The 27,101-nt window shown below is 37.2% G+C and overlaps 1 protein-coding gene across 2 annotated transcripts; it reads right to left on the bottom strand.

Annotated features, from left to right (window-relative positions):
• Positions 1-568: 568 nt before the first annotated feature.
• Positions 569-23,585, bottom strand: LOC111883435 (pentatricopeptide repeat-containing protein At1g59720, chloroplastic/mitochondrial). 2 transcript variants are annotated; one of them, XR_002847423.3, is made up of 4 exons: positions 21,632-23,585; positions 20,531-20,600; positions 913-991; positions 569-715 (listed from the first exon to the last, which is right to left on the bottom strand). XR_002847423.3 is itself a non-coding variant. In XM_023879768.3 (1 exon), exon 1 carries the CDS (start codon positions 23,106-23,108, stop codon positions 21,591-21,593), a length of 1,518 nt encoding a protein of 505 aa, XP_023735536.1. In that variant the 5' UTR covers positions 23,109-23,583; the 3' UTR covers positions 21,575-21,590. The 2 variants fall into 2 exon arrangements, 1 of the variants encoding a protein (XP_023735536.1); XM_023879768.3 differs by lacking the exons at positions 569-715; positions 913-991; positions 20,531-20,600 and having other exon boundaries at positions 21,575-23,583.
• Positions 23,586-27,101: the final 3,516 nt, after the last annotated feature.

The raw sequence follows: 27,101 nt of genomic DNA, 5'->3' as shown, positions 1-27,101 counted from the left end.
TATGTATCAAATTTAATAATTTGTAATATTATATATTACAAATTATCACATATTTATAACAAAATAAATTATTTTTATATAAATAATTTGAATTGATTATGATTTTATTCATATGAAATTTATTAAATAAAAAACATAAATTTATAACATATTTTTAAATAAATATTATGAATGCATTCATAGAAATATTATGTATAGATTTGAAAAAACTAATATATATTTACACGTTTTAATAAATTTCTCATAAAGTGATCATTTAATGCAATTTTAATTGTTAGATTTTTATTAGATTATTGTTATAATACTATAACTTAACTACACCTTTTACTATAATACATGTAAGTGATCGTCAAAATTCTCGCCTCCCGTCTTAAAATGGTGGTGGATTTTGTAATTGATGATGTTCAATCGGCATACATCAAAGGAAGGAACATGAAATTTTTTTATGTTCAAGGTGGATTTTGAAAAGGCTTTCGACCCATTAAATTGGACATTTCTCGATTCTATAATGGAATAAATGGGTTTTAGTGGTAAATAGAGAAAGTGGCAAAAAAAGTTTTTTTTTTTGTTTTGAATACTATTGTAATACAAGCTCCTGTATTACATTTACCGAATTTTACTAACGTTTTTTCAGTTTGAAATTGATGCTTCTGTTGTCGGAATCGATAGACTTCCTAATCAAAATCAATGGCACAATGTCTTCTTTAGTGAAAACCTGAAAGACACAAGGCACAAATATTGTACTTATGATAAAGAATTTTATGTTATCGTTTGGAGTTTGGATACTTGGTATCATTATTTACTACCAAACGAGCTCGTGTTATTTTATGACGATAAAGCGTTTAATTACATTAATGGGCAACACAAGTTGAGGCCATACATAGTAAATAAGTGGAATGATTGCAAAATTACCTTTGTGATCAAATTTGGGTCATAAATTCTGGTTGTTGATCCCTTGAGCCAATGTCATTTATTCGTTACATCCATGCAACTGCTAGTACATAGATTTAAGATGTTTCACATTATATATATATATATATATATATATATATATATATATATATATATATATATATATATATATATATATATATATATATATCCTCCTTAATAAATGAAAGTTTTTTTGCCACATGTCAATCTCACATGAGTTTTGACACTTGTCATTTTGTAGTATTTTTTAAATAAATATTATCCACTTGTCAATTTTTGGTTTGTTTCAATGGTTATAATTAAAATCATATACTTATATATGTAAAGTATTAAATATCATATATTTGATATTAAATTGCAATAAATACGTTTTTTTCTTACTTATTTTAAAGTTTTACATTAAAAAATATTTTTTGTTTATACTTTAATGTTTAATATTTTTTTAAATCAACCCGTGTAATATACGGGGCTCACACCTAGTATATATATATATATATATATATATATATATATATATATATATATATATATATATATATATATATATATATATATCTTCTCTTCTAATAAAAAAACTCCTATAAATGCCACATGTAAATTTTCTAAGCCTCTTCTTTGCCACTTGGCGTCTTGTCCAAAACTTTTCTCTCATATTCCCGCTCAAAATTGATGATGGATTTCTAACTAACAAAGCTATCAATCAGGAATAGTATTTGGGAAATAATTTTGATAGCAACGCCCTTCCTTAAAATATGCACTCATTATTTTGGATTGGATTCAATTTGATATAACCTTAAATCTTTGTGAATTGCCGCCTCCCAATATGATCTGATTATGTTCCTTCTTTTTCTTACTCTAAACCAGTCTCTCTCTCTCTCTCTCTCTCTCTCTCTCTCTCTCTCTCTCTCTCTCTCTCTCTCTCTCAAAACCACTTGATCTCCTCCGCCTAATTCCACAGTCACCGCCAGTACCTCTGTGTTTTTTGTGTGAGACAACCAACAAACCACCGCACCTCCAAGACGACCTCACCATGACCATTGGTTATCTCCTCCCCCCCTCTCTCTAAACTACAGCTACTCTTTCTATCCTGGAATCCGGCGACAAGGTAAGATTTCGGTTTGGTATTTGATTTTCATCATATTTTTTTATTCAATGGTTCGATTGTGATGTTTTCTTATTTCATAGGTTCACATATCATATGTTTTGATATCAAAGGTTCTCGATTTCAACAAGACTGTCAATCATTCTTACATTTTGGTACATAAAACATTATATATTTCATTGACTAAACAAGAGCTTACACTAAGTTAACTGGTGGTTAAATCATGTACAGTAATATGAATAGGAAATAAGGTCAAAGGACAACCAGAGGAGATAAAATCCCAGCTATATGTTTTGATTTTGATAGAACATAAATCCGGTATGTTTAAAAATGTTTTTCACTTTGTTTGAAAAATTATATAAACATTTCATTATTATTGATAATGATACATATAAGCTATCAAATTTCAGATTTCATTAGGAGGTTCACTAACCAGATAGAGATATAGAACAGTAGTATGTTGTATGTAAAACATATATAATTAGCAATGAACAATAGATAAAAATATTACATATTTATTTATGCACTAACACGTCTTTTAGCACATGTAAAATTCATTTCATAATTTATGGATTTTAATTTTTTCAAAATGAGAAAAAATATAGATTTTAAAATTAAGACGATGATAATATTTTTAATTTTTAGTTGGGTCATTATTTTTTTTATTTTTATTTTTTTGAAAATTTTAGTTCAATTGTTCAAACATATGATAGATAAATTGATTAGGAAGAATGTTTCGGATTAATGTTCATATTTGGTTTGTTGAACGATACATGTATTTACACTTTCTATCTTCTTAATCTTTGTAATAACCTTATACTAGCATATATCCCAAGTTTTCCCCCAAATAGGGCTCGATTTGCAGCTTCTACATAATGTCTTACCATTTTGCCCTTGGTTTGCAATCTGTTTATTACATGATGGGATGATTTCTCTACAAAAAGAAATTGTTTCCAGCTTCTACATAATGATAGGCCATTTTGCCTTTGCTTAAATTATAAATGTGGTAGACTACACCCAAATAGTTGGTATTATTGTTAATGTGCAGGTTAAAAAAAGGAATAAAAAAACTAAATAAAAGTGTGTTGTTATTTGCTGTTGTAAGTTCACTTTCAAAACCATAAAAAAATACAGTTTAATTTGTTTTTTTTCAAAGTGTCATTTTTATAATAAATTGCCAAATTTTCCATTTTAAATAAAATTCAAGTAACATACTTTTTATGTGTGTATGTATTGATGTGTGTATGTGATGTACAAAATACAAAAATGTCTCTGTTGTTAAAACAATTAAAGATTTGTATATTTACACAAAAAATAAATCTAATTCCAACAATGTAGCATTTTTAGTTCATGTATTTGTCCCTCTGAAAAAACAAGTTCCAACAATGGTCCCTAGAAATTGAAATTTTTAAAAAATGATATTTGTAATAATATTATTACATAAATAGTCCCTGCAAAGGATAAGTAATGTATCTAATAGTATGCAATGGTGTAAATAACAATTAGAAAAACTCAAAAGAAACCTAAAAATTGCAATTGATACATTTTAGATTAAACTTAAAGTACATTGCTATTAACCAAATATGTTCATAACCAAGTGCAATTCTGAACAATGAAAAAAAATAAAGAACCAACAATAATATGACCAAACCGGACAAAGAGGCTAAAATAGTCATTTTGGCTAAATAACTCAAACTGTAAATTTTAAATGTTTTATATAACTACATTTTTTTCATTTTAAGTGTGCAAAATTAAGCAATATAATAAAATAATAAGAATGCTATAATTTACAAAAAAAGAAAAAAGACAAAATGGTAATTTTAAATAAAAAAAATGATAAACACTCAATTTAGAGACTTATAAAACTTTGTACAACTTTATTATTAATATCAATTTCTGTTTTTGTTTTATTTAAATTTATATTGCATTCTATAAAAAGATAATTTTCTAACATATCTATAAATACAAATTGCCTATTGGATATTCAAACCATTATGCTTTTGTAATTTCAACCGGTCATTATATCATTATGAAGTTACTGACAGAACATATATACATTTATTAATTATTAAAAAAAAAATATAATCATTGCTCAATAAGTAAGCTATGAAACTTATAATTTAGTTAAGATTATTTTAAACTTGCTCATCCGTGGTGTCCACGGGTTATAACCTAGTACTATAATAAATGAAGGTTTTTTTGCCACATGGACTCTTCTCATTCATTTGGACACATGACATTTTCTAGAATTTTTAAATTTTCTATTTTCCACTTGTCATTTTATTGTATTTTTCATTTTATTAAATTAAAATTCCACATTTAATGTGTAAGGTAATATATATGTAAAGTATTTATTAGAAAAAATTTATATATGTAATGTATTCAATACATTAAAGTCTCATTAATTTTAATAATTCAAATTTTTCTCATTTTTCTTATAAATTCAAACTTTTTCAAATTGTTCAAATTTTATATTTATTTTTTTAATTAAACCCATGTAATACATGGGTCTCACACCTAGTATATATATATATATATATATATATATATATATATATATATATATATATATATATATATATATATATAACGATCCTGATTTTCATGACATTTAGAATATTTATGGTTCAAAAACCTTCAAGCAGTTCTCTACCAATGATGGTTACCTTATTTAAAGGGCCCCACCCATGTATGCTTATGAGCTCCTTAGGGGAGGCCGTCATACTTGAATATCTTGTCGATGGACTCGTTGGATGTTTTGGTCATGATAAGAATTTGGAAATGATATGTGCTCATTTTTATTGGCTCAACTAGAGAAATATTAAACAAGTGATATCAAGGTTTCGAGTTTGTCATCTGGAAAAAACCCATGGAAGTAGCATCGAATTATACACCCTCTTCCTGCAACTGCTAACTCATGGAAGTACCATCAAGTTGTACACCTTCATACACTTGTTGCCTATTGGGAATATGTGAGTATGGATTTGGTTTTAGGCCTTCCGCATATTTGGTGACATAAGAATTTGGTGATGGTGATGGTTGACCACTTCTCTAAAATTCCTCATTTTGTGTGTGGTTCTAAGACTTTTGATGCAAGTCGATTTTCTCATCTATACTGTTCAAAAAGTTTAAGTTGCATAACATTCGAAAGACGCTTTCTTATGATTGAGATGTCAAGTTTGTGAGCCGCTTTTGGTGTACCGTGTAAACATAGTTGGGGTTTAAGTTGCAATTCATTAGTTCTCACTATCCACAAATAGATAGTCAGATTGAAGTTACAAATAGCAATTTAAGGAATTTACTAAGAAGTTGGTGACACTCCAAACAGTGGCGGACGCATACTGTTTTAGTAGGGGTGTCCCTCGTACTTCAAACGGGTGCACCTAATAGAAAAAACCAAAAAAAAAAAAAAAAAATTGCACTGCGTGCCGAAAATTGAGCAGTGGCCCGGGACCCCAAAGGCCCTACATAGGTCCACCACTAACTCCAAAATAATATGATCCTAGGCTTCCATAAGCAGAAATTACTTATAATTTCCCAATTAACCATACTATAGACAAGAGTCTCATTAATATTGTGTAAGAAAAAAATCCAATCACAACCCTTGAGTTAACTCTTATACCCATTTTTCTTAGATTAGTGTGGGGTGAAGAACAATCTAAGAAAATTCAAGACTTTCCAACATGTATATTGACAGTTTGATAAGCATAATAAACAATATGTAGATTATGCCAATAAACTGATAGGTTTTATAGGTTATAATTCAATGCATGAGGTGAAATAACTTAACCCTTTAGTTCACATGAAACCTACTTTGGATCTAAGTTTTCTCTATTGATAACTATAACCTATTAATATCAAAAACCCTAAGGTAGCCCTACTATAATCAAAATTTACAAGGGATTAGGATTTACATACATTTTGATTATTATAGAAAATAATCAAATCAAATCATTTCTTCTAAAGCCTTGGAAAGCAAGCAATAAAAAATTGATGTCTCTATTAGTTTGTACCCAATCTCTATCAATTAGAAGACTTGAGAGGGGAGAGGAGAGGGAAAATTTTCGACTCTAATACTCCTAGAGGGAGGGACGAAAATATAAGACCCTTAAGGGGTATTTATAGGTGATTAAGGTATCCAAAGGTAACTCTAATTTGAATATTATAATAATATATCAAATAAAGGAGGTTTTCTTTTACACTTTCCTTACCCTCCAAGACTTTCTTGAAGCCCCCAGAGAGCTCCCACAAAAACTTCATTTCCAGAGAGGTTCTGGAAGTTTATTTTGCTCAACTTTTGAACATTGTCACATTTAGTTCCTGCACTTTTAATTAATTCAGTTAATCCCAAAATTAATCCTAATTAATTTCTAATTAATTACCAATTAAAAAATACGACTTCTAATTAATATATTAATCTCATAATATATTAAAAAATCATTTAATGATATTTATTAATCTTATAATAAATCATTAAATCAATATCTCTCTCCAAAAGTCATTCTAGTCAATTGCTAGTTCTAAGGGTAACCCAAAAAAGCTTTTGCTTTTAATTCAAGCATATACCAATTTAGTTATTGGCTTAGACACCTAATCCAAAAAGGACTTTGCTTTTTTACTATTGATTTATATATATATATATATATATATATATATATATATATATATATATATATATATATATATATATAGTTCTAAATCAGCAGTCATACGGACTGCGAATGCAGATACGACTGATGATTCATATATATGCATGCGTGTGTATAAACATATATATATATATATATATATATATATATATATATATATATATATATATATATATATCAACAATCATATATGGACTGTAGGTGAATGCTAATTCCCAGTTATGTGACTGCGACACGTAGTTCATAACTATGGATTTGAAGTTCCCAAGTTAACACAAATCTTTAGGTTCACACAATAACTTAGCCTAAGTCTCGTAACAATAACACCACTACTAATTGTGCAAGTAGCTCACCATCCTCGAATTACTTAGATACGGGATCACCAAGCTCACCACTTGTGAAAAGAAAACAAGAACTTTTAAGAGACTTATATGAAAATACTCATGAATTAAACTTTGATGACATCCTCGAATTTCCCTTCTTTGCTAATTCAAACCCATTATCTTTCGAAGAAGTAATACAAGAAGACAAGTAAAAAAGAGCCATGGATGATGAGATTAAGTCCTTCTGGAAGAATGATATGCAGGAACCGGTTAACCTATGCCAAGTAGACAAATACAAGGCAAGGTTAGTTGTAAAGAGATACAATAGATTTTGGGTGGAGTACAATGAGGTTTTCACACCGGTGATTAGGTTTGAAACTAGCACAAAAGCCATCAACGGATCTAAAGAATGTCTCTATGTATATCACTTGATTTTTCACAGGAGGTTGTTCCAAGATGAATAACGATTTTAAAGGATCAATGGATTCCCCACATTTTAGCTCGATTTTAGAGAATAATAAATAGGCAGTTGCAAAGAAATTATATATATATATATATATATATATATATATATAAGTTTAAATAAGAACCTCTAATGATTAAGAACCCTAAGCAACCTCTAATTTTTAACTTAACATCAAAATACAAACCTAAGAGTACAAAATAATATCCGATCATTTTTCTTACATCCATACACTCTCACTCGCCTTTAAGAGCTCAAACACAAACCCCCATCTATCATCACCAACTACCACCTTTCCGCCACCCATCGGCACCGCCGTCATACACCGTCGCTGCCGCCGTAGACCGTCGTCGCTTCCAGCCATCGTCACCGTCATAGTTCGACACCATCTTTTTATCTTCATTTTTTGGTGTGTTTGATGCATTTTCAGTGTAGATATGCATCAGGTGTGTTTGATGCATTTCAAGTGTAGATCTCGAGTTTGTGGTTTATTTTCTGGTGTCCAACAATGGTTCCCCCACCACATCAGATCTACTCCACCAGTTCCTCCTCCTCTGACCTGTTATGCTAAATCTACGAGCTCTAACGAACGGTGAGATCTACGATTTTTGTCACCACTGATGTTCAGATTTGTGAGCTCCGATTACACATCTTCATCTTGCCTCTATCTTTTTTTTCTCTCGATCTCCACGACAGACCACATCTATTCAGATTTGGTCCACCACCTCCTCTTCCAATGTAGCACCTGGTTCCTGGTATGTAAGATATATCTGAGTATTTTGTATTTTGGCCTTGGACTCGGCGAGTTGGAGGCCCGACTCGCCGAGTAGAGACGAGACTTGGTACGCGGTTAAGTTGGCGACTCGGCGAGTCCATATTATGGACTCGGCGAGTCCGCGCTGTCTGATGAAACCCTAATTTCCAAGGGTTTGCACCCTATTTAAACGGCCATTTGCACCTCAACTCCGCCCCCCTTCACCCTCATAAGCTCTCCATTCAGTATAACCCCTGTTCTTGTGAGTTTGAGGTTTTTAGTGTGTTTCCTTGAAGATTTTGGGAAGGAAGAGGAGTAGATCAAGAGGAAGGGAAGGAAGCCAAGCATCTCCGTGTTCTCTCGGTAATTTCTTGGAGGTATAACTCATTTTCCCTCTGTTTCTATGCTTATTACTCCATTAAAGTCCTTTTTGAACCATGTCCCAAGCTTGGTTGTGCATTGTTGGTTGATTCAAGTTGTTAGCCTTTAGATCTAGACCCTTTTCAGTCCCTGGAGCTTGGATCTACTGCCTTTATGGAGTCATATTGCACACAAGCCCTAGATCTACCCCTTTTGGTGCACTTTGAGCCTTAGAACCTTTATTGGTGATGATCTACACGTAAAGTTGGAAACTTTACGTGTAAACCAGGCCCTAGGAGCCCAGATCTGTGGATAGCATAAGCTGGATTCAAGCAAAATCGACCATCTAGAGACTGCATGGTAACGACTCGGCGAGTCGTTCATCTGACTCGGCGAGTCTGCTCGCGAGTCTCCGAGTTTGTCCCCTTTTCGTTGTGTCGAGTAGAATAATGAGTCACAGGGTGTGACTCAGTGAGTTGGAAGCCGAACTCATCCATGAAGGAACTCGGTGAGTCATTTCCCTGACTCGGCGAGTTCAAGGCAATCTCCTTAGATCAAGATCAGACTCGGCGAGTTGTTCATACAACTCGGCGAGTCACAGCATAAGTGTTCATCGGATGAAGATGAACTCGGCGAGTTGTTCATACAACTCGGCGAGTAGGATGAAGGAATTGAACATCAGTTTGGAAGGAGAACTCGTCGAGTCATCGCCTAACTCGACCAGTAGAGACGGGATCTAGGTCAGTTGATTGGTTAAGGACTCGGCGAGTCGGGGAGCCAACTCGGCGAGTCACGTCAATTGAAAGTTGACTCTGGCTTTGACTTTTAACTTGATCAAGGGTAAAATGGTCAATTTACCCGAGGGTCAGTTAGCAGTGTTTGATTGAGTGTTTTGTGGGAATTATAGCCGGAGGATTTCCGGAGTAGCAGCAGCAGTCAGTCAATTCCCACGCAGACCAGCAGCTATTTAGAGGTGAGTTTCCTTCCAGTAGGAACGGGGCTAAGGCACCAAGGCCGACCCGTGTAGACAAGGTGTTAGCACTAGAGTGTGGACCGAGCCCGTATCTCTTGGTTTAGTTAAGTACGATATATGTGTCGGCATGATAAAGTTGTCTATACTTGTTGTCTGTGTGATACTTGTATATTATGTGTTAGCGGTTGAGTGTGGGCAAGGCCCGTATCTCTCCGAGAGTGGAGTGTGGGCTAGGCCCATATCTCCCAGATAGTAGAGTGTGGGCGAGGCCCGTATCTCCCGGTTAGCGAAGTGTGGGCAGGGCCAGTATCTTCACGAGTGTGGGAGAGGCCCGTATCTCCCGGCTAGCGAAGTGTGGGCAGGGCCCGTATCTTCACGAGTGTGGGCGAGGCCCGTAACTCCCAGTTGAATGTTGAATGTTATATGCTTGCATGGTATGAGGTATTATGGGGGAACTCACTAAGCTTTGTGCTTACAGTTTACAGTTTTGGTTTCAGGTACCTCTTCATCGAAGGGGAAGGAGCTGGCGCGGTAGCGGCACATCATACACACACACTGGTTTCCACATTTACGAGATTCCTCTGGGAATTATACTTATATTTCGATTGGTTGTATGATTTGGCTTTTAGACATGGGTTACGTTGTGATGTGGTTTGGTCAAACAATGTTTTTAATTATTAATGTTTTCTAAAGTAATGTTTTAAAAACGAAATTTTTGGACGTGAAATTGGGTCGTTACAAGTTGGTATCAGAGCCCTGGTTTGAGGGATTCGGACACACCTTCGGAGGGTGTCTGAACTCAAATTGAGGGGTCAAAAGATTTTGAAAAAAAAATGTTTTCTAAAAGGTCAAGTAAAGTATTTTAAGAAGAAACGAAGTGTGTGATGTGCGCAACCAGCCGAGCTCAAGTAAGTATTCCCCAAAGTACCCATACAAGCTTATGTTGTGTTTATCAGTTTCAGTAGAACAACATGCTAGAATAGGACTAAAGATCTAATAGTGATGCCTTATGTGCCTGCTTTATGTGCTTCAGTGTATGAAAATTGCATTCTAGAATCGAGTAGACAACAGTAGGATAGCCTGTTAGGTTATGCCTGATAGTATGAGTTTAGCTCTGTATGCTAGATCAGTTTTTCTCTATGAGAGCATATTTGCCTGAGATTGTTCCCTTAGTTCGAAGGCTGCTTGCTTTGTGCTTTGAGGGACTCTGAGTGGTGGGAGTTAGCCATTAGGTGAATACGTCACGTCACGTGTGATCAGGGTTGAATAATCTTAGAGTGCTGGATTTGGCCCTATTGCGCAGCTCTTGTTTGAGCCTAACCGTTGTAGGGATGAGCCTGTTACTCGAAGGATTATCCGAGCCTCACCACATGTGATGGTATTCAGGTAATGGTTAATTGGCACTACTAAGAGACCTTCAGCAGTTGAGGACCTGGTAGGGTGGAGCCTGAGATTTCCCTAGGGCAAGCCTAGGATGAGTATAGCAGTGATCAGCCGTAGTGGAAGGGATCTGGTGGAGTCGAGGCAGTCCTTGAAGGAGGTACGGATAGATGTGGAAGGTAGTATGGGCCCGTACTACTGAAAGCAGAGGATCCGTACCCGAACCAAGGAAGGCCAAGATAAGACCAAGGAACTTGTAAGTAGTTGTGATCCCTCAAGAAGTATCAGTATCACTAATGATTGTTATTATGTATTGCAGAATGGTGGTACTACGATCGAGGCCGATAGATGGCGGTTCAGGAGAGGGGTCAGGTTCGGGATCAGGTTCCGAGCCGGTAGATGAGGGACTACGTGAGTTCATCGCGTCAGAGATCACCAGGGGTATCCTTAAGTCGACCCTTATTATCTTCGGGTCGATCAAGGAAGGGATCATCGAGTTGATGGAGGATCGCCTCAGGGCGTTCTGGAGTGACATGGCATCTGGCCAATCGGGATCTCGCACGCTATCCTTTAAGGACTTCAGGGGCAGTGGTGCGCCGGATTTCCACGGGGTGAAAGACCCCATTGCTGCCAGGCGATGGATTGCGGACATCAAGTCTGCACAGTTGACTAGCTTCTGCCCTGAGGGGTCGAAGGTGAGGTATGCCACAGAGTGTTTACGAGACCGAGCTCGAGACTGGTGGGAGTCAGTGGGTGACTCGTTGGGAGCCTCAGTGATCGAGGCTATGACTTGGTCGGATTTTGTGACTAGATTCAGGGCAAAGTTTGCACCGGCTGTCGAGCTTCAGCAGCTGGCCAGGGAGTTTTTGGACATGAGGCAGACGACGGAGACTGTGGCGGAGATCACCGCCAAGTTCCGGGAGAGGGCTTTGTTGGTGCCCCAGTATGCGGGTGATGAGGATATGAGGAGGACCTGTTATCATGATATGCTGCGGGCTGACATCCGGGAGCATGTTAGCTTTTCAGCTTGCCCTACCCTGGAGTCCATGATTGCTAGGGCGAGGGAAAGGGAGATCGATTTAGAGCACATTCGGAAGAGGAAAGCAGAGGCAGGGCAGGTGGTTGGGGCTTCAGGAAAGAAGCCCAGGGGATCAGATGGGCGGCCGAAAGGCCAAGGGGGACCTGGCCGCTACGGGAAATGCGGGAGGACGCATGAGGGAGCATGTAGGATGGGATCAGCAGGCTGCTACAAGTGCGGCAAGGCAGGGCACTTTAGCAGGGATTGTACTACTCCTGTTTCGGCTATTCAGACTTCGGAGTTGTTGTGTTTTCACGGCAACCAGAGGGGCCACAAGAAGGCCAATTGCCCCCAGTTGACAGCATATGCGCCAATAAAGGCGCCAGCTCCAGCGACCTTGCGGATCACTGATGGCCGGCAAGGCAAGGCAGAGGCTCCGGTGGTGAGGAGCCGAACATTTCAGCTGACTACCGAGGAGGCACGCGCCGCACCCGACGTGGTGACGGGTATGATTCTTTCCCTCTACTTTATTTTATGATGTTATGATATTGATATGTGCTCTATGTGTATATGTATGCATTAGGATCGTTCCATGTGAACGACATCCCCATTCAGGTGTTGTTCGACTCGGGTGTCTCCCGATCATTTGTTTCCCTTGCGCTTAGCAAGAAGTTTCCTAAGTCTTCAGGCATATTGGATTGCCCTTTAGAGGTAGAGATTGCTGATGATCGATCGGTGCGAGCATCGATGGTGTTTCGGGATTGTGTATTGCGTTTGTTTGAGGAGCACTACTTGGTAGACTTGGTTCCCACTCCGTTACGCGGGAACAAGGTGATTATAGGCATGGATTGGCTGAGCCCTAATGAGGCGGTGATAGATTGCGCACAGCAGCTAGTGCGAGTCAGGACCCCAGGTGGGGGAGAGTTAGTGATTCATGGCGAGAGGCCACATTGCGGACCCACTGTATGTTCAGCAGCGAGGGCTAGACGCTATCTTCAGCAGGGATGCGCAGGATATGTCGCATATGTGATGGATACCCGGGAGGCGGGTAAGGCGACAGTGAGCGAGGTTCCGGTGGTTCGAGATTTCGCAGATGTTTTCCCAGAGAAGCTTCCTGGGATACCTCCGGAACGACAGGTGGAGTTCAGGATTGACCTCGTTCCTGGTGCAGCTCCGATAGCCAAGGCACCGTATCGGTTGGCTCCTCCCGAGATGCAGGAGTTGTCTACGCAGCTGCAGGAGTTGTCTACGCAGCTGCAGGAGCTGCTAGACAAGGGATTTACTCGTCCGAGCAGTTCACCCTGGGGAGCCCCGATCCTGTTTGTGAAGAGGAAGGATGGATCACACCGGATGTGCATAGACTACCGGGAGCTGAATAAGGTAATGGTGAAGAACCGTTACCCACTCCCGAGGATTGATGATCTCTTTGACCAGCTTCAGGGAGCGTCTTGGTTTTCCAAGATCGATTTGCGTTCGGGATACCATCAGATGAGGGTCAGAGAGGAGGATGCGTAGAAGACCGCGTTTCGGACGCGCTATGGCCATTATGAGTTCGTGGTGATGCCGTTTGGGCTCACCAATGCTCATGCCGCGTTCATGGACCTCATGAACCGCGTATGCAGACCGATGCTGGATCGGTCTGTGATAGTTTTCATTGACGACATCTTGGTTTATTCCAAGACACAGGAGGAGCATGAGGAGCATCTGAGAGAGGTATTGGAGACCCTGAGGAAGGAGAGTTTGTATGCCAAGTTCTCCAAGTGTGAGTTTTGGTTGCACGAGGTGTAATTTCTCGGACACCTTGTTAACCAGAACGGGATTCTAGTCGACCCGGCCAAGGTCGAGGCTGTGATGAGATGGGAGGTTCCTAAGTCTCCATACGAGATTCAGAGCTTCCTGGGATAGCAGGCTACTATCGGAGATTCATTCAGGATTTCTCCAAGATAGTCGTACCCCTGACGCGGCTGACGAAGAAAGTTGTAGTCTTTCGGTGGGGACCCGAGTAGCAGGCTGCGTTTGAGAAGCTGAGACAGAGATTGTGCGAGGCGCCAATCTTAGCCCTGCCAGAGGGCGTAGAGGATTTTGTGGTTTACTGTGACGCGTCCATTTTAGGGTTGGGCGCGGTACTGATGCAGAGGGGGCATGTCATTGCCTACGCTTCGAGGCAGCTCAAGCCTCACGAGGCGAACTACCCGACGCATGATTTGGAGTTGGGGGCGGTGGTTTTTGCCCTCAAGATTTGGCGGCATTACCTCTACGGGATTCAATGTACCATTTACACGGACCACAAGAGTTTGAGGTACCTCATGGATCAGTCGAATCTGAACATGAGGCAGCGTCGGTGGTTGGACGTGGTGAAGGATTATGATTGTGAGATCCTTTACCACCCAGGGAAGGCCAATGTGTTGGCCGATGCGCTTAGCCGCAAGGCGGCGCCGATCAGGGATATGTGTATGAGGATGACTGTGGTGACTCCCCTGTTGGAGCAGATCCGGGAGGCTCAACAGGAGGCTATGAAGGAGGAGCATCGGAAGAGTGAGCGAATAGTGGGTCAAGTCACCTCTTTCGATTATGATAGCCGATGACTATTGACTCTACACCGTAGGGTGTGGGTGCCATATCACGGAGGCGTGCGCCAGATCTTGATGGAGGAGGCGCATAAATCCCGATTCGCTATTCATCCAAGGGCGACGAAGATGTATAGGGACCTTCGTCTAGATTATTGGTGGCTTGGTACGTCGAGCGGTGCTTGACCTGCAGGAAGGTCAAGGTCGAACATCAGAGACCGCATGGCAAGATGCAGCCGTTGGACATCCCGTTGTGGAAATGGGAAGATATCACGATGGATTTTATCACGAAGCTTCCCAGGACCGCGCGTGGAGTAGATTCGATTTGGGTCATCGTGGATCGATTGACCAAGAGTGCTCATTTTATTCCGATTCAGGAGAGCATATCGGCCGAGAAATTGGCCGACATCTATATTAGGGAGACTGTGGCGCGGCACGGGGTGCCAGTATCGGTTATCTCGGACAAGGATGTGTGTTTTACTTCCAGGTTTTGGAAGAGGTTTCATGACGAGTTAGGCACTCGTTTGCATTTCAGCACCGCCTTTCACCCGCAGACAGATGGTCAGAGCGAGCGGACCATCCAGACTCTGGAGGATATGTTACGCGCGTGCGTGCTAGACTTCGGTGGTAGCTGGGATACTTATCTTCCCTTGGCTGAGTTCTCATACAACAACAGCTACCACGCGAGTATTGACCGTCCCCCATTTGAGATGTTGTACAGTCGGAGGTGCAAGACCCCGATATGCTGGGGTGAAGTTGGCCAGAGAGTCATGGGGAGCACCGAGGTGGTGCTCAAGACGACCGAGAGGATCCAGCAGGTTCGGAGCAGGCTTCAGACTGCTCAGAGTCGACAGAAAATTTACGCCGACAAGCGTCGATCCGACTTGGAGTTCCAAGTCGGGGATATGGTTCTCCTGAAGGTGTCGCCTTGGAAAGGCATCATTCGATTCAGGAAGCGGGGCAAGTTGGGCCCGAGATTTATCGGACCGTTCAGGGTTGTAGCCCGGGTGGGAAAGGTGGCGTATAGGCTGGATCTGTCAGTCGAGCTCAGCTAGATCCACAACACTTTCCATGTTTCTCAGCTGCGGAAGTGCCTAGTTGACGATTCAGCAGTAATGCTGATAAAGGATATACAGGTTGATGACAGCCTGAATTACATTGAGCGCCCAGTCGCAATCCTCGACAAGAAGTCGAAGGATTTGAGGAACAAGCGAGTGGAACTCGTGAAGGTGCAATGGCAGCACCGGAAGGGATCGGAGTGGACTTGGTAGCCGGTGGAAGAGATGATGGAGCAATACCCCAAGCTGTTTCAGGATCGAGCAGCAGACTTCGAGGACAAAGTCTAAAATAAGTGGGGGAGATTTGTAGCACCTGGTTCCTGGTATGTAAGATATATCTGAGTATTTTGTATTTTGGCCTTGGACTCGGCGAGTTGGAGGCCCGACTCGCCGAGTAGAGACGAGATTTGGGACGTGGTTAAGTTGGCGACTCGGCGAGTCCATATTATGGACTCGACGAGTCCGCGCTGTCTGATGAAACCCTAATTTCCAAGGGTTTGCACCCTATTTAAACGGTCATTTGCGCCCCAACTCCGCCCCCCTTCACCCTCAGAAGCTCTCCATTCAGTATAACCCTTGTTCTTGTGAGTTTGAGGCTTTTTAGTGTGTTTCCTTGAAGATTTTGGGAAGGAAGAGGAGTAGATCAAGAGGAAGGGAAGGAAGCCAAGCATCTCCGTGTTCTCTCGGTAATTTCTTGGAGGTATAACTCGTTTTCCCTCTGTTTCTATGCTTATTACTCCATTAAAGTCCTTTTTGAACCATGTCCCAAGCTTGGTTGTGCATTGTTGGTTGATTCAAGTTGTTAGCCTTTAGATCTAGACCCTTTTCAGTCCATGGAGCTTGGATCTACTGCCTTTATGGAGTCATATTGCACACAAGCCCTAGATCTACCCCTTTTGGTGCACTTTGAGCCTTAGAACCTTTATTGGTGATGATCTACACGTAAAGTTGGAAACTTTACGTGTAAACCAGGCCCTAGGAGCCCAGATCTGTGGATAGCATAAGCTGGATTCAAGCAAAATCGACCATATAGAGACTGCATGGTAATGACTCGGCAAGTCGTTCATCTGACTCGGCGAGTCTGCTCGCGAGTCTCCGAGTTTGTCCCCTTTTCGTTGTGTCGAGTAGAGTAGTGAGTCACAGGGTGTGACTCAGTGAGTTGGAAGCCAAACTCATCCATGAAGGAACTCGGCGAGTCATTGCCCTGACTCGGCGAGTTCAAGGCAATCTCCTTAGATCAAGATCAGACTCGGCGAGTTGTTCATACAACTCGGCGAGTCACAGCATAAGTGTTCATCGGATGAAGATGAACTCGGCGAGTTGTTCATACAACTCGGCGAGTAGGATGAAGGACTTGAACATCAGTTTGGAAGGAAACTCGTCGATTCATCGCCTAACTCGACGAGTAGAGACGGGATCCAGGTCAGTTGATTGGTTAAGGACTCGGCGAGTCGGGGAGCCAACTCGGCGAGTCAGGTCAACTGAAAGTTGACTCTGGGTTTGACTTTTAACTTGATCAAGGGTAAAATGGTCAATTTACCCGAGGGTCAGTTAGCAGTGTTTGATTGAGTGTTTTGTGGGAATTATAGCCGGAGGATTTCCGGAGCAGCAGCAGCAGTCAGTCAATTCCCACGCAGACCAGCAGCTTCTTAAGACAGGACAGGAAATCGGCTTTTCTGAATATCTCTTTTCCCGCTAGCTGAGGGTGAAGGGCAAGGAATGCGAGAACAAGGGATGTCAAGAGTAATGATTTCAGCAAGAGCAGTCGGACGGACTACTATAGTGAGTCTAGTGACTACTAAAGTAGAGTTAAGTCAAAAGGTATGGTATAGCAGCCTTTCCGAGCGAGCATCTGGGATCTCCTATAAACCCAGATTCTAAATCCGTCTTTAGATCAGAAGTAGATGCCTCTTCCAAGGTTTCGAGGTGAGTTTCCTTCCAGTAGAAACGCGTCTAAGGCACCAAGGCCGACCTGTGTAGACGAGGTGTTAGCACTAGAGTGTGGGTCGAGCCCGTATCTCTTGGTTTAGTTAAGTACGATATATGTGTCGGTATGATAAAGTTATCTATACTTGTTGTCTGTGTGATACTTGTATATTATGAGTTAGCGGTTGAGTGTGGGCAAGGCCCGTATCTCTCCGAGAGTGGAGTGTGGGCTAGGCCCGTATCTCCCAGATAGTAGAGTGTGGGCGAGGCCCGTATCTCCCGGTTAGCGAAGTGTGGGCAGGGCCCGTATCTTCACGAGTGTGGGCGAGGCCCGTATCTCCCGGCTAGCGAAGTGTGGGCAGGGCCCGTATCTTCACGAGTGTGGGCGAGGCCCGTAACTCCCAGTTGAATGTTGTATGTTATATGCTTGCATGGTATGAGGTATTATGGGGGAACTCACTAAGCTTTGTTCTTACAGTTTATAGTTTTGGTTTCAGGTACCTCTTCATCGAAGGGGAAGGAGCTGGCGCGGTAGCGACACATCATACACACACACTGGTTTCCGCATTTACGAGATTCCTCTGGGAATTATACTCTGATATTTCGATTGGTTGTATGATTTGGCTTTTAGACATGGGTTACATTGTGATGTGGTTTGGTCAAACAATGTTTTTAATTATTAATGTTTTCTAAAGTAATGTTTTAAAAACGAAATTTTTGGACGTGAAATTGGGTCGTTACATCCAACCGTCGATGTATGTTGTCAACCTCTAAAATCCTTTGTTTTCATCATATTTGAATTGGTTCAGTCCAGATCTACGATCTACGACGTTATATTTATGATCTCCAATGATAGATCTATGATTTTCGCTTATGGGTCTAGGATATATGCCTCCAGGTCTATGAGCTCCGATGAAATTGATGGACCAGAACTGAGATCAACGTCAACCGCCACCACAACTGATGCCTTATCGCTCCGGTGAAGCACCACAAACTCACCTCTATCTTTTTCTCCTTGGTCTTTAGTTACAAAACATCGTATTTGCATCAAGTATACCAATTTTTTATTTAATTGTTTTTTCTTATGTTAAACTGTGAATTTGATGTTTTAATTCCTCTTCTGTTATTTAATATTGTTAATATTTGTTTTAACTGCTATTAAGTTGTGAATTCATTGTTATTAAGCTTTAAATTCACTGTTATTAAGTTTTGAATCCAAGTTTGTTTTTTTATTTGTTATAATATCTGCATAAAATATTAAGTTATAAATCCACTGTTAATAAGTTGTGAATGCATGATTTTTTATAAGTATTAAGTTCTGAATGCATGATCTTTTATAAGTTTTAGTTGTGATTAAATGAATTTTTTATAAGTTTTAATCAATAAATGCATGAATTTTTATAAGTTTTAATATAAATTTAGAATATGGTTTTATTACATTCTTGTTTTCTCAAATAATATAAATTTATATTTTTTAAGATGTAAATTGTGATGAGTGTCTGAACTAATATCTAATACAACCTCCAAGTATTTAAACATCACCAGATGTAAGTTTTAACATGTGAATGTATTTTATCAAACTATGAATTTATGTATTAAAATGTGAATTAAATGTATTAAGTTGTTAATCGATTGTATTAAGTTGTGATTTTTTATGTTTTATGTGTTAAAATATGAATGTTTGTATTAATTTTATTGTTAACATTTTTTGTGGCATAAATATGTAAGAATGTATTAGTTTTTATAATTGTTGCATAAAACTCTAAATTAGTTAATTAATAAGTTATTTTAAATTGTAGATATAATATTTAAGTCGACAATACATTATTATGTATTTTATTAAACTGTGAATTTATATATTAAACTGTGAATTAAATGCATTAAGTTGTGAATTCGCTATATTAAGTTGTTATTTTTTTAATGAAATTTGTATTAAAATATGAGTGTTTGTATTAAATTTCATGTTAGTATTTTTTTTGTGTGGCATAAATATATAAAAATGTATTGGTTTTTATAATTGTTGCAGTGTTGCACAAAACTCTAAATGAAATTTTAACAACATATATTAAAATATATTGGTTTGTATTAAATTTCTTGTTAGTATTTTTAAAATTGTTACACATTATATGTTTACAAACACTATAATATTATAATATTTTACTAGAAAAAAATGGTCTCACGATCTTATAAAATTATGTATGTCTCAAATGAACTTTTAACAATATATATATATATATATATATATATATATATATATATATATATATATATATATATATATATATATATATATTGACCAAAGATGATGTAAAATATATATTTTATGCAAGAAAACTTTATAACATGTTTGGTTAGAAAACACATATATATCCGTTATCTATTCTACTGATGCGCCTAAGTGTTTTGCGGCAAAATAAATGTGAGGCTGAAAATGATTCTCTCATTCTCAATCTTTTTTTTTTTCTCAATTGAACCCTTATATATATATATATATATATATATATATATATATATATATATATATATATATATATATATATAGGGTGAGGTTCAATAAAGAACCATAATTAACCAAGGAACCAATCTTTTTTTTCAACTTTTAGAACTTATTTTTTATCAAAAAAAAACTAAAAATACAGAAATTCATAACTTTTTATTCCTTTTCCAATGATATCAAATTCAATTTTTTTTTACGTCAAATTCACAATGTGAATTTTTGAAAATTCACAACGTGAATCCGGATTCACACGGTGAAATCCGAAAAATATTTTTCACATTCACAATGTTAATATATGAATTTGGATATTTTAGATTTTTTTTTCGATAAAAAATAAGCTCTAGAAATTGAAAAAAAGTTTTGGTTCCTTGAAGAACCAATAATTATGGTTCTCTATTGAACTTTTCCATATATATATATATATATATATATATATATATATATATATATATATATATATATATATATATATATATATATATATATATATATATATATATATATATATTAACAAAATTATATTTTACCTTTGGAGAGCACCAATTCCAACAATGAAGTCATATGTGAGAAGTGACGTGTGTTATGTGGAGTGGCAACCTGCACAACAACATACAAAAGTTGAAGTTCGAATTTTTGGATCAAAATGCACGGATGACCAACACCTGTAATTGAATGTGAGTCAAAGGTGATGTTTGTTTTTGAAGTGGTAAAACGTCTTTAGTCTTTTTCCATGTATGCGGAAAAAGATGTGGACCAAAAGTATTTTTCCATGCCTTCCTTCAAAAAGTCTTTATTCAAAATATTGTTTGTTTTTTAATGTGGTTTTTTGCAAATGACCCAAAAGATATCAAACCACACCCTCTTTCTTACATCTCTATCATTATCATAAAAGACCAGTCAAACCAGAAATCTTAACAGATTTGATGAAAACCAAAAAAGATATAATTGCCCTTGTCCCATATTATCACTCAAACACTTCAAAAACCTTTTTATAATCCTTTTAATTCTTCTATTAATTTCCTTATTCCAACACTTTGGAGTTAAGAGTTTGGTATGATGATTTTTTGATTTGGTGCAGTAAAATATTTCAAGGGTATTTCAATCTTTTTCGGAATTCTCTTAAGAATAAAACCTTTTTCTATGCTTACAATTGGAGATTGCAATGTTCATGGTATTCATTGAGCAACTAGTCTTAAACAAAGCAAAACGAAATCAATTAGAACCTAATCGATGTATTACAGGCACTATGTTATTGATTTACTTTAAAATAAACATGATAATTTGGTTTAAGATGATCTCAGTATGTTATTTTTGTAATTATTTAAATGTTGAGAAAATAGTAAAAAAAATGCAAAAATATAAATTAATAGAGCAAAATAATCTTTTTATGTGTTTCATGGACCAAACCATGAAAATTTCTTGATTTTGGACTTTCATGCAAATTTAAAATTTTTTGGACACTATCTATAGTTTTTTGCAATTTGAAAATTTTTTGGACTTTCATTTATTACCCTTGTAAGTCATTAACACTATATATTAATACAATTGGCTATGGTATAAAAGAAAGAATATCGACAATAAAAACTATTAACCACTAAAACATATGGAATCCAAAAGTGACGTGTCACCTGAAAAAAACTCATGACTAACACCATCTATCTCAATAGTACTACAACCAGGCTCCTTGATTACACCCTTATCAGCCATCATCTTCCACACATAATCAACCTCATCCCACTTACAAGCCACTGCATAAACTCTTGATAAAAGCACATAAACACCACTAAACTTACTCCCTTCTTCACACTCCATAATCTTTCTTCCCATTTCTTCACTAACTTCAATTCCCACATTTTTCTTCCAACAAGCATCAAGAATACTCCTCCAAATCACCACATCGGGTTTAATTACCATTTTGGAAACCACATCTAGTGCCTCAACAATGAGCCCGGATCTAGCCAGAAGGTCAACCAAACACCCGTAATGCTCCAAAACTGGCTCAATCCCATACTTTGTTGTCATAATGGTGAAATAGGTTTGACCCTCGTTGACCATTCCACTATGTCTACAAGCACTTAAAACCCCATTAAATGTAATGGAATTAGGGAGTATTCTTTCTTCTTCAACCATTTGTTTGAAATAGTGTAAAGCTGATTTCGCATCTCCATGCATTGCGAATCCAAGAATCATTGTGTTCCATGATGTTACATCATGTTTTGTCATTTTTTTGAACACCATTTTAGCATCTTTTAATGACCCACATTTGAAATACATATCTAGAAGACAATTATTGACTAAAACATCGTTAGCTACTTCTATGTTGCATCTTTTTAAGATATATGTATGAGCCCAGAGTCCGAGTGATAAAGCTCCCAATCCAGCACAAGCACGTAAGATGCTCTGGATTGTGAAACTATCTGGTTTGAAACATTGTTGCATGTTACGAAAACATGTTATTGCATTATCAAACTGGTTTAATTGTACAAGGGTGTCAATCATGACGTTCCAAGAAACCACAGTTCTTTCAGGCATTTCATCGAACACGTCTCGTGCGTCCTCCAAGCTTCCACATGATCCGTAAAAATGGATTAGACTGTTGTTGATATATACATCTGATGCGAGTCCGAGTTTGAAAATATGGGCGTGTAACTGTTTGCCCTCGGAAATAGCAAAGAGATAAGCGCAAGCTTTGAGTACAAACGGGAAGGTGTGCTTATCGGGTGTAACATTCCCTTCTGATAGCATTTTGAGGTAGAGTAAAATGGCTTCTTGCTTACGATTGTTGCTCCGAGAACAAGCTCTAATGATGGTGTTCCAAGCGAAAGAATTTGCGTTTTGGATATGGGTTTGGAAGAACAAGGACGCGTAGTGGAGGTCGTGGAGAGATGAAAAATGGAGGATTCGACTGTGGAGGAAAAGCGTATGCGGATTAGTGGTGGAGGTGGTTCTGAGTGTCTGGGCGTGGATTTGCTTGAGCTGAGACATGGAGGTGCACTGGTTTAGTAGGCGGAGGAGACGATGGTGATGGTTGGTTGCTTGGATGTAATTATTATAGTTCGTGGTGGTTGTGGGCACCGTTGAAGAAGGTATGGTTGCAAGAACCATAATTGTGTGAAGAAACGATTTTAATGTTTAAATCTGTTGTTACAGAATGATTGTGTAAGCAAATCGAACCGGAAAATTCGAACTTACTTGTGAAGTTGCAGTAGAGAAGAGAAGATAAACAGCGAGATGGAGTGAAATCGTGAATCCTTTCACTCTTCAGTCGTTCAATGGATTGCACTGGATTCTCTAAGCCCACAAAGATTCCGACGACTGGACGAATTCCTGATGAAGAGATTGTTGCGTCGATTTAGGATTTTAGCCTTTAGGTTCCAGATTCTTCTAGTCTTTTGAGAGATAATCCCTATAAAATCCTATCTATCATTTGGGTCTTTTTAAACAAGAGATTACAACAAATCAAAAATGGTAAAATGTATATTTTACTACAAGAGGACATGAAGAAGAGTTCTTTGGAGAAAAAAAAATGATGATTTAGAGAAATGAAATGAACTCCTTGCAGTTTATAGGAAACTTCATCTATTTACGGAAAGTTTTAGAGTTTGATACGAGTTATTATTCTATAATCATTTATTTGAAATGTTCCAAAAACTTTTACAATCATGTATAGTTATATATCGAAAACGTTATGTTTTGGGCCTTAGTTGGATATGCATATGGGCATTAAGCTGATGTCGAATGAATCTGTGCTGGTGTGTGGATTTGTGGCCTTGGGCCTCTAGCTGATGGAGTGATGGGTGCCATTGGGTGGTATTACGATGTGTTTAGGCCGGAATTGATTCGAACCGGACCGGACCCAAATAATCCAAAACCCGAATTGAATAAAAAGTTGAAACTGTAACCCAGATGGATATTATACTAATACTGGACTGGTTTGGTTCGGATAAGATGAGTTTCGGTTCGGTTATTAACCCGAAAGACCCGAAATAATATGTACACTATGTTTTTTAACCGAAATGACCCGAATAACTCAAATAATGAAATACTATATCTATTTCAAGAAAAAATATATATATTAAACATTGATAATTTATATTCCAAAAATCCATAATTCATATTTACACATTAAACATTAAACATCTAAAAAGTAACACATTGAATTTAAATAGTAAAATAACATAATTATACTTACTTGAGTTTTTTTTTACTTAGAACCAGTTATACATTACTTGAGAAAATATGAATTCGTGAATCCTTAGAGACAAAAAGGAAGGGACAATCTTTGCAAACAAGATGGAGGATCTACACTAGAAGAAGGGATCGAGATTGGCGAATGATTGATTGTCCAGTAGTAAGTAGTAGAGAGGTGGGGTCAACGTCGACAAATAGGGTTTTCTTTCCCGATGTGAATTGTCAATAATAGAAGGAGGGGTTGGAGATTGCATTTGATAGCTTAGGTTGTAGAGTTGGAGTGCAAGAGCAATCAGGATTGAAAAAATATGACCTTTCAATTTTAGTTCGAGTTTCTAGAACCGAATTAAGTGTTATTTGGGTAAGCCGACCCGAAAGACCCAAAACACAAAGTAGGCTAAAATAGATGCCCGAGAACCGACCCAAATAACTTCTTTGGCCCTAATTTGGGTCGGCCTGATTCGCACTTCGGTTTCGATTCGGGTATTCGGTCCAAATACACATCCCTAGGTGGCATAAGGCTCATAAGTGTGGAGTGGGTGACATAAGGCTCCTAAGGGTGGACTGGACTGGATTGACAATCTCTTATGAGTATTGACACTCGTCAAATTTATAGTATTTTTGAAATAAATAATATTCACATATCAATTTTTGATTTTTTTTTTTTTTATCAATTTTTAAAATTAAAAAGTCACACAATACTTCAATTTATATATGTAATGTAATAAATATAATTAATGTGATAGTAAATTGCAATTAATCTGTTTTTCCTTCTTTATTCTAAATCCTACTCTTAAGCGTTTAGAACACCAATAGTTTCTAATCTCTCGGCTCATAACACTCATCCATTTGATTCTGAAATTCGAAATTGACATTTACTATTCTATCATTTTCAAATTATCTAAATCTTGTTTATATCGATTTCAATAGAAACCTCTATCAATCCCAGATTTATAGTATGTTTCAAGCTTACAAATCTTTTCCATAATTCAATTTCAATTTAATATATATATATATATATATATATATATATATATATATATATATATATATATATGACTTCATGTATATTTCATTCTTCATCACATTACCACGATAGTTTTGGGTGACTTTGAAAGTGTTTCATCTACAACTCATCATCAACGAGTCAACATAATTATTTAAAATATGTTAATATATTTCTATTAGTATAGACTAATTACATACTTATTCATTATATCGTATGTATTTTCTTTTTCCAAAATTTTACTTTAAAAAATGTTTAATGTTTATATATTCATATTTAACATTTTTTACTCAACTCGTATAGTACATGGGTAGGGATGAGCTTTAAAACCGAAAAATCAAATCAGAACCGAAACCGGAACCATTAGAACCGGAATATGTAGAACCGGTTCGGGTTCTGGATTTAAAGAATGATTTTATCTGAGTTTCGAATAATGTGGGTTTGAGTCCTTCGGGTCTGGTAAACTGAGTTTAAGAATAGGAACCAATGTTACGAATCGGGACCGTGTTTTGTGAAAAAGTTTAAAATAAACATATCACATTCGTTTGAAGTCGGATTGTCATGTAGTTTTTTCCAACGTGTAGCTTAGGGTTTGTACATAGTTTTAGACTATAATTTTTATATTTTTGGTTTGATATTCAATAACTTACAGTCCCCCAAATACAAAATATCAAAGCTAGAATTTTTCAAAGTTCAACCCACCAAATAATTACCAAAAAATTCTAATTTTTCTAGGTTTTCTGGTTGTAGACTCATTTTATCGGGTTTCACCGAACCAACTTTAACGTTTCTAATTTTTCCAGTTCTAGGCCCACTTTACCCAGTACCGTATCCGGATATCAGTTCCTATATATCGGTCCGATTTCTAGTCCCACAAAATTTCATTAACCGGTTTCCAGGTTTTTCGGTTTTGGGTCCATCCAGACCAAATTTAAACCCGCTTTCATCACTATATACAGGTCTCACATCTAATAAAATATATATCATTAGTTATTTTAAACAACCCAACCGTACATTAGAAGACACCAATGGAAATCCTTTTACTATTGCATGATCATTAATGGACAATTCTTAATATTGTATACAAAAATTTACAAACGATATAAACGTTTCTCTGTGTTCCAACTTGACCAATTATTAAATGGTTGCTTGGTTGAGTTATGAATGATCTATGAAGTTTAACAAATGGTCAAGTTGACTTTTATGTCAATGGACATCTTTTTCCTTTTTCACAAAATAAAAAATAAAATCATTATAAAATCACGTATTACAAGTAATATGTGATAACTAGGGTGTGTTTGGCTCAATGAGTTTTTAACTTTTTGATATAGCTATTAGCTTTTTAGTTTTTAAATTTTAGGAAAAATCTTGTTTGTGACGGAATATAAAAACCTTAGTTTTTAGCTTTTAGAGCATTTAGTTTTTAGATTTTATAAAATTTTATATTTTTTATTAGCTTACATCTAGTTTTTCAAATTTTAAATAAACTATAACTTATAATTCCAACTATTGGTTATTTTTTTGCCAACATACCATTAATGTTGAAAATGATTATAAAATTTTGACATTGTACCACAATCAAATTTGATGTATGTCCTATATTGGTCACTAATTTTTTTCGTGCAATTAATCATTATATATATATATATATATATATATATATATTACCTTCTAAATAAAGTTACAAGCAAAATTGAAACTGGTGTACAAGTTAGAAGCTGATGTGAAAACTGCATTTGTGATCCTGAAATCTTACATCATCGACATGGTTGGCGTAGCTACCTTAAATGAAGCCTCAATTTGAACCATCTCAATAACTTTCTTACCCCAAATGAGGTTAGAAAGATTCCCCACAAGAAACCCTTGATCTCAATCGATAAAAGCAAAATTGCCCAATGTCT

The sequence above is a fragment of the Lactuca sativa genome, chromosome 2, assembly GCF_002870075.4.
Source record: "Lactuca sativa cultivar Salinas chromosome 2, Lsat_Salinas_v11, whole genome shotgun sequence".
Taxonomy (NCBI): Eukaryota; Viridiplantae; Streptophyta; class Magnoliopsida; order Asterales; family Asteraceae; genus Lactuca; species Lactuca sativa.
The sequence above is the reverse complement of the archived record's forward strand: the minus strand, read 5'-3'. Positions and strand labels throughout refer to the sequence as shown.